General features: G+C 32.0%; 1 protein-coding gene across 1 annotated transcript in view; it reads right to left on the bottom strand.

Annotated features, from left to right (window-relative positions):
- LOC111410693 (testis-expressed protein 2-like) overlaps positions 1 to 7,077 on the bottom strand; it is a 22,073-nt gene extending 14,996 nt beyond the window's left edge. The window contains exons 1-3 of the mRNA XM_023041161.1: positions 6,521 to 7,077; positions 2,598 to 2,833; positions 1,180 to 1,864 (exon numbers count right to left, since the gene is read on the bottom strand). Of these exons, the coding sequence (XP_022896929.1) occupies positions 1,180 to 1,864; positions 2,598 to 2,833; positions 6,521 to 6,697 (1,098 nt within the window). The 5' untranslated portion in view covers positions 6,698 to 7,077. The remainder of the gene's footprint in view (positions 1 to 1,179; positions 1,865 to 2,597; positions 2,834 to 6,520) is intronic.
- Positions 7,078 to 9,188: the final 2,111 nt, after the last annotated feature.

Genomic DNA, 9,188 nt, shown 5'->3' with positions numbered 1-9,188 from the left:
ACATACATGTCCAGATATAGCATTTGTAGTTGGCATGATTAGCCGATTCATGCATGCACTTGGACAAGAACACTTTGATGCAGTCCATAGAATTTTCAAATACCTAAAGGAAACCCCTATAAGAGGTCTACTATTCAAAAATTGTGGACATTTACAAGTTTAAGCCTATACTGATGCGGATTGGGCATGAAGTACTCTTGATAGGCGATCTATTCAAAAATTGTGGACATTTAGAAGTTTAAGCCTATACTGATGCGGATTGGGCATGAAGTACTCTTGATAGGCGATCAACTTCTGGCAACTGCACATTTGTTGGAGGCAACCTTGTCATTTGGCAGAGTAAAAAGCATGTGGTAGCTAGGAATAGCGTAGAGGCAGAGTTTAGATCAGTTGCTCGTGAAATTTGTGAAGTGTTGGACTAAGAAACTATTCGAAGAGTTGAAGACCTCTAATCCATTGCCTATAAAAGTGCACTATAACAATAAAGATGCTATCTCAATCGCTCACAATCCAGTGCTTTATGATAGAACAAAGTACGTGGAGGTAGACAAACACTTCATCAATGAAAAGATCAAAAACGGATTGATATGTATGATGTACATTCCTACCATCGAGCAAATCATGTGCTTACAAAAAGACTTCATAAAAAACAGTTTAACATACTAATTGGCAAGCTGGCTATGGAAGATATCTTCAAACCAGCTTGAGGGGGTGTTGAAATCAAAGAATAGGAAGTAGAATTACCGAATATTAGGAGATTTGATAACTATAAATATTTGCTGTTAATAGAATATTTGTCAATCCTTGATTTCTTGCTTGTATTTTCTCCTATAAAGAGAAACCTATAATCCTATGATTTACTAGAGCTAATATAGAAAAATTAATTCTATTTTTCAAATATAGAAAAACTAATTCTATTTTTCCTCATATCTTTCAAGTCTACAAAATTATATTGAGGAAAACCTACAAGAACATAAAGTTACGTATAGAAAACTCAAGAAATATTATCTGAATTAAAAATTTTAATTAAAAGGTTATTTAATACATCATGTTTTAGGGAAAAAAAATGAAAAAACAAAAGGAGAAAAGAAAAAAACCGTAAAAACATGCCAACCTTTTTGTGCATTCACATGTAAAAAACTTTCAGTAAAATCAATGGTTTAAATACATGAGACAAACCTGAATCCGATTTTTGATGTAGTTCCTAATCTGTAAATTTCTTTTGGCATCAAAGAACAATCGTGATATTAACAAATTCAAACAAAGTGTTCCATCGTCACTAGAATTCCTGAGATCAGATTCCACATCAGATATTCCAGAAATATGAACTCTGCTTCCTGGCTCAGTAGAAGTTGATGTTGATGACGCCACACTAGCATCCTCAGAAGAAACACTAGAGAGGTTTCCTGTTGAGACCAATTTCACTAAGCCAGGAGCCAGAACTGAGTCTTGGAATGAACAAGACTTCTCACCCAACTTTCTTTCATCACGGCCTGAAGTTGAAGTTCCACTTGCTACATAATCTACTCCACTTTTAGAAGTCTTCTTTGCAATTTTCTTGAGGAACTGGCGAACTTTTGATGAACCATCAAACTTGATAGGCTTATCAAGTGGTTCAGCACTGAAAACCCCAGAGGGTTTCATAAAAGAATGATATCCTGTATTCAATGATGTCACGTAATTTTGAAACTCTATTTTCAACTTGTTGAACCACTTAAGCTTGTCTTCATCGCAAGAAGCAAGGCGGAGGGCTTTACACCACGACTCCTTCTCCCAAGATGTCTCAAGATATATGTAAATTGTTTTACTTCCCTTATATATTACTGGACCTTCGCTCTCCACTATTATGGGATATCTTTTTGCCCTATTATAAGAAAAGGAAAGAAACACATGTTACTGTTCTTCCAGGAATATAACACAGTAGTCATGGAGAAATAAGAATTCTTTGAAACCAAACAGGAATAAAGAAATAAATAAGAACAATTTAAAAAAATAAAAAATAAAAATAAAAAAATCCTGACATGGATTAGAACAGTGTAAAATGGATTGGAACAATTTAAAGGATTTCTGTAAATGCATGGCATGTAATATACTGCAGGGTAAAAAATTTTGATCACAGAATATATTTTTACTATATTTTACTTTGTTATTGCTACTTGGGCATCAATATTTCTTGGTCATGAATTCAGTAAGATCTGTCAGTCAAAACCAACTAAACCAAAAAGGATGTATCATTGTCACTTGTCAGAACAAAAATCCACTAAAAGATTGAAAAATCCGCTAAGTGCCAAATAGTGTTTATTAGAGTTAATCAGGACACCTTGAACCAATCAGAACAGGAACTTTGCTACTTGGGTTGATTTAGAGTAAACTCTCTTTCTCAAATGTAAGCCTCAAACAGCATATTCAATGATGTACATGAATTGAGACAATAGATTTGGAAATTCATCATTGAAAAGTTAATTCTTGACCAGAAATCACAGCTTACAAAGTCTGTCTGTCAAGAGTATAGAAAAAGGCGCCTAAACATAAGTACTTGCACCTAAGTAATCAGAAATTCAAATTCCTAAAAGACTTTCTAGAAAATGTCAAATCACCATTTTCTTGAGGACAAGCTTGTTGCTGATACAGCTGCTATTTTGCATCCCTTGAGTGAAATCTCTACATGTGAACCATCTGTCTCAGTCAGGATAAGAAGGTGATCCTTAACTTTTGCATATCTCTGGGCAGGTATAACCTCCAAAAAGTCCTTTTTCCACTTTTGCTCCTTAGGCAAATTGTCCAAAAGCCCGGGTTTCAGAACCTTTTCTGGTTCTAGAACCCATATATGCCCCTGAAACACCAACAAAAACATAATGATAAATTTGAGAAAGTTTTAGGATAAGAAAGGTAGGTAGATGATAATTAATGTAATTTATGATGAGCATGTAGGCAAGATGCCAGCATAAAAATGATACTTTGTATATGTTCCGGAAAATCTTCCACTCAATCCCCTACCAAAAAACGAAAATGCATATGATAGGGAAAACAAAAAGAATTATATATACTACAATAATGATGCAGTTTTCCTAAATAATAATCATGTATCGAAAATTTGCAGTCATATGCAATAATGGGAAGTAATTTAAAGTTTCTAATTTTTGTATACTAGTTTGATTTTATGCATAGACAGCAAAAAGCAACTGTTGAAGAAGAGGTTGGTAACATGCTCAAAGAAACTAGATACTAACTCGTATATTATAAAATACATGCTCAGACCTGAAGCAGCTAAGTTTCTAGTATTCAGACATTTGAAAGACACAAAATTGAAGAGATGTTGAAAACTTATAGAAGAAATAACTTATTTCATGGGTATTTAAAGGGAAAGAAGGGAACAACAAGTGATGAAATAAAGAAGTATCATACTTCAATATCTATTTGCCCAAACACAGAAGTTGAAATTCTCCATGTTCCTCAAAACAGAAGGGGAGAATATAATATTTCTTCAAATGAAGAACAAAGCACAAAGAAAAGTAATACATGTTCATAAAAAAAGCTGAGGTGCCAACATTTGGACATATGATGCTAGTCTATATGCTTGCAAGTATTTATCAATAGAAACTGAAATTATTTAAATTGATAAAACCCGGGTTATGCATTAAATGCATTACTTTGATCTGAGCAATTTCAACTTTTTATCCATTTTGGTATTTATGTTTTCTCCATTAGAAATATGAGTATCATGCAAAATAACAAAAAAACAATTTTGCAAGTTCCAGAAAATTGTTGATTATATTTTACAAAGGACTACATAACGAAAGAAAATTATTGGAAAACTACAGTAACACCTTGCATATCCAGTAATGAAGTGGAAGATGAAAAGAGCCAACTAATCCCACAAGCAATGGGGTTGAAAGTGGTGCTTCTAAAACTTCTAGCATGGCTCCCGAGCAGGGTAGACCATGGTAAAGCCATATAGACATTAGACATTATCCTTCTTCATAATCCTAAAATCTCAAGACCTTGTGTTTAACAAACCCAACAAATTTTCTGGGAAGACAGGGACTTATCCGGAAAACCTCGGTTATAATGGAAGAAAATATGTGTTTATGCCTCACTGCATTGTTATCATATAACTAAAACAACAGACAATAAAACCTTGCAGTGACAAAACTCATGAATTGATCACTAGTACTTTTCTTATGATCTCGAGACTATGTAAATATTTTAAACTCGGAAGAGGCATTTAACCATCCGAACAAATGTTGACAAAGGATAAGGTCGAGGGACTCACGAGCAGACAATGTAAGGAAAGAATAATTAGCACAAAAATATTCAGGAAGCTACCACGTAAAAAAAGAAGATGTTATCAATCAACCAGATTGGGTAGACTAAGTTATTGAATTTCTGATCATTGACATTATGCTAGGAGTTAATTCTCAAAAAAGGGGAATATCTTCAAAAGTATAACAAGGAATTTTAGAAGCACTGTGAAGAAATGAAGGCTGATATAAGAATATCATATATATTTCTGTGGCATGATAACAAAATACTTGCTTCTAGAATGTAAATATATGCAACACTATGTCATTCTGTATTGTTTCTGTAACCAACGCTGTTTCATACTTCTTAGGTTAATAATTTGAATTTTGAAGATTACTTTCTATTGAACCACTTTTACTCCAGCTTGTTTTTGATCAATCGTTTGTTCACAGATGGTTAATGAACAAATTAATGCAGCTCAAAAATGAACTTTATCTAAAAAGCAGTTGCAACTATAGAAATCCTATTACCTTAGCTTTATGCTGTCATGCATTTTCTTCCGTTTGGAAGTTGTTCACTCCATCCATTTCACATTAAGTATCACCCTTAGGTTTGGTGTGGATTTAAAAATTGAAGCATATTCTCTTGCAAGGAGAGAATTATATAAAAATAGCATTATCCAAATAATTGTTTTCTACCATTTTGAACTAAATTGGGGGCTTGTTCTTTGAAAGGTAAATTGCAACATATTAGGCCCTTGTTTGAGCCCCATTTTTTTGAAAAAATACATTCTTAAACAGTGTTTTGACATCATTTCAACCACACATTTTTCAATAAAATAATATTACACGAAAATTTAAAACTTTTCCTTATTTTTTAACCACACATTTCACATCACTACACTATTCAAAAATGTATTTTCTTAGCAAAAATGGGGTTCAAACAAGGGCTAGATATTGTTTTTTCAACTAGAATAGGCTCCCCATGCTAAAGATGGTAGTTCAAATATGATGGTGGTTTAGGAAAGAAAGAGAATTGTTTTTTACTGAGTAACACTATATCAAAGTAGAAAGGCAGATACTAATTTGGAAAGAAGTGGTTATTAATTTTCTTTCTTTGATTGTTTTTATTTTTATTTCTTTTCTTTTTTTTTTGAAAGGTAATCAAATATTTTATTAATTAATACATAATATATAAGAAGTGTATTATCAATTTAAAGCAGAAAGGAATAACATAAAATTGGGCAGCCCATCTATATGCCTACTAGCTGCAACATTAAACCACATACACAATGTGAAATAAAATAATTCTCTAATTTGCTCTGCCATTCCTGTTTGATCATCAAAGCAGCGATTGTTTCTTTCTCTCTGCATACACCATACAATGCAACCCGGAATAAGATCCATGCAAGCTTGCAATCCTTGTCGCGAAATTTTCTCCTTCATGTCTTTAACACGTCTTCCATACGCCTCAACATCACCCAATCCATGTGTTGTGATGCCAGAATATTGTGTCTTTTTGTTCTTCTACGAAGATACACTTTTTTCACTTTGATTAAAATTTACATCATTTAGGCCTAGGAACATAAATAGTGGCTCTACTAATTTGCCTTGAGTTTTTTATAATAATATTCAGCAGAGTTTTGTCTCAGTTCAGCAATGACAAAACAATCATTGATTTGCTGTTCTCCACTTGTTTATCATTTTACAGCAAGATTTATCCCCTCTTCCATCGAGAACTGATAAGATATTGCAATCTGCAGTGTGCTGCTTGTCATCACAAACATAAACAGAGGTCTTTTTGTTTGATTTGAACCACTTATGCCCTTACTCAAGCCCACTTCATTTCAAGATGGATGTTTAAATTAGCAATTAAGGTATTGGACAAATTTCCATCTATTCATGTTCCAGCCTTTTTTGAGGCAAAAGACAAGTTAACATCAATGACAAAATATAAAGATAAACACAGGTAATACGATATGATTCTTCTCAACATAGTATTCAGAAATATCTATTCTAGTTAAGCTTATTTTTTATTTTCACCTCCAGAAGCAATATAAACCGGTGGTGATTTCATATCTTCTGTTCTAATATCAGTTTTACACCAATAAATATGCGGAGTAACTTCCCATATAGCAGAAAGAGCAACACGTGTAAGTGGATTAACTCATCAAATACCTTTTTCGTACATATATAATCCTTGACAAATATACACAAGTAAAGAATTCATATCCCAAAAAAATCGGAGACATTGAACGCGCGTATCAGAGATAAATTACCTGCATGTTGTGTAAAGTCTGATTGAGGTCGCCAGCCAAAGCTGAATCCTTCTCTTTCCCTTGTTCTTTCGCAACTCTCTGATTTATTAGGCGAATCAAAATCCACAGTCCCGCTGCTTCCATTGCAATTACTGTAAAAACCCCAAGAAGAAATACTGACAACAAAAGCAACACCATTGTTACCCCCCTTTCAGTTACGATTGCTACTGCCCACTTCCTGTTACCATCATTATATGCAAATTCACATATCAATCATACAACTGACACAAAACATTCAAGAATTTTTCCAACTCTCGAATAAAAAAGAATGGTGAAGAAGAAGAAGAAGAAGAAATCAATTAACGAATTCTTGATGCTGGAAATTACGGGATCCTCTTCAGCAGCTTATACTGGAATTTTTTACGAGGGAGTTGACGACGAGTGGCGTGGAAAGTCGACCCTTAAACATTGATAGGAACGATTACTTGTAGAAAGCAGCAAATTAATCGACACCGACACTAACTATTTTCCTTCCATCAATTTCAAACTGTCCAAAATGACACCGCGTGTCATTCGGCGAGAGTTGGATTGGCATGAAGAATTAAAAATAAAAATCACCTCATCTAAGAAAAATATTTTTCTTAAAAATAAGAAAAATTAGATATATTTTTAAAAATTGAAAAATATTTTTCATGAAAAAAATTAGCAATCAAATACTTCAAGTAGAAATTTGGGTGAAGATATGATATTTTTCATGAAAAATAAATATAATCAAATACACCTTTAGAGAAATTTTTATAATTAATATTATTTGCAATCGCTCATTGTATTTGTTACAGTCATCTACATGACATACAAGTGGCTATTAGTAATGTGATATATGAGTAAGAAAAAAATGTCACATTAATACATCAAATTACAAACCAACATATGGAATGTGCAATTATCGCAGTGAACAACTATGAATAGCATTATTCTGGATAACTACCTTTCTAAACAAAAAAATTAAAATGTACCTCTTTTTCAATTTTTAGATTTTTACTCATACCTAACTAACATTTTTTTTTATTAAAATATATCATGTTTATTTAGCCCATATCTGATTGGAATTACAATATTAATTTTTATTTAAATAAAAGTCAACAAATAATTTTAATCACGTATTTCATGAAATTTACAACTTTTTAACTACGCATTTTATCGACTTTTATTAAAATCTATTAAAAAATTAATTTTAATCACCACAAAATAGGGGCTTGTTACTGTTTGACTTTTATAGTAAAAATCAAACTATTATACGTCTATAGCTCCCTTAAAGTGGACGAATTTTATTTGCGATAATTATACTTTTAGTATAGTATAACTCAAGTAATTACATTACAATTATGTTCAATCGGCAAATTACAATTTCATTTGATTTTAGTTGACAATTTCGTCCAATTTTGCTTATGAAAATGGATGACTTTGCAGTCAATAAATGATGGCTGTCACACTTAATCATTAGTTGCTAGTGTGGAATGTGCATGATTTAGTGAATGTCATGTTAGCAATTTCCATCAGCTCAAGCAATAGAAATAGATGAAATTACATGTTTGAAATCGAAATAAAACGTAATTACTCGATTGAACAAAATTGAAATGCGATAACCTTAATCACACTAGAATTATAATATAATTACTTTACATAATCTTTATTCCATGTGTATCTAGTAACATCCATGTTCTTAATTGCTTTTAGCACCATGTCGAAGATTTTAATGTTCCATTCTAGCCCCAACCCTCTGCCCTGTTTATCCCATTTAAATTTATATATTTTTAATAACTTCCATATATATAAGATTTTTAGGTCATTATTTATATAAATAATTAAGTTATGAAAGGTAAGGGTCTTATATTTCCTATTCCCACCCTCGATAGACCGATTAACTGGGCAATCTCCGTCACATTTGAGGTGAGATCGAGAAAATTTTTTCCATTTCTAATTTTTTTTACGTTACAAAATTTATTTTTCGAATAATTAGCTATTGTAATTCAATTGCCTTCGAAAAATTGTAATTCTATACATAGACGTTGCAAGAACATTAGTAACATCCATGAAACTTCTCATTATTAATTTATGACATTTTTTTGTAAATTCTCTTTTCTAGTCCTCTTCTTCTCTAATTCTCTTCACAACACATTATTAAACAAATTACGTAACATATTATACACAAAATTTTAGGATATTATATATTAGGTGAAAAGTCATGAATGCGACATTAGGTGTGACTATGCAAGTTTTTATACAATTATACTAAACATGACCTAGTATTGCTGGGATATACACAATTTTATACCAATCTTCTTGAGTTTGACCTTGTTTACGGTAAAAAAACTAGATCAAATGATTTTATTGACAAACAATTACAATAAAAAAACCAATGTAAATACAATCAACAAATCCTCTTACCTAACTATGAACTTCACATCCTAAGTTAGTCAGTCTAAATGTTTAAACTAGAATAAGATAAGAAATAATTATTTAAAAGAAAGATATTTGAATTGCATACATTCTTCAAATGAAATGGGGTATTTATAGATTTCCTTCCAAGCATTGGGATAACTTGGCAACTCTTTCACTGTGCCAAGTGGTTATCTGTGATTGGTGGTCTAATAACTTATTCCTGTTAAGAATTACGTTTTATTCATTT

Source organism: Olea europaea, chromosome 2 (genome assembly GCF_002742605.1).
Source record: "Olea europaea var. sylvestris chromosome 2, O_europaea_v1, whole genome shotgun sequence".
Classification (NCBI taxonomy): domain Eukaryota; kingdom Viridiplantae; phylum Streptophyta; class Magnoliopsida; order Lamiales; family Oleaceae; genus Olea; species Olea europaea.
This window is presented reverse-complemented; position numbering and strand designations above follow the sequence as displayed.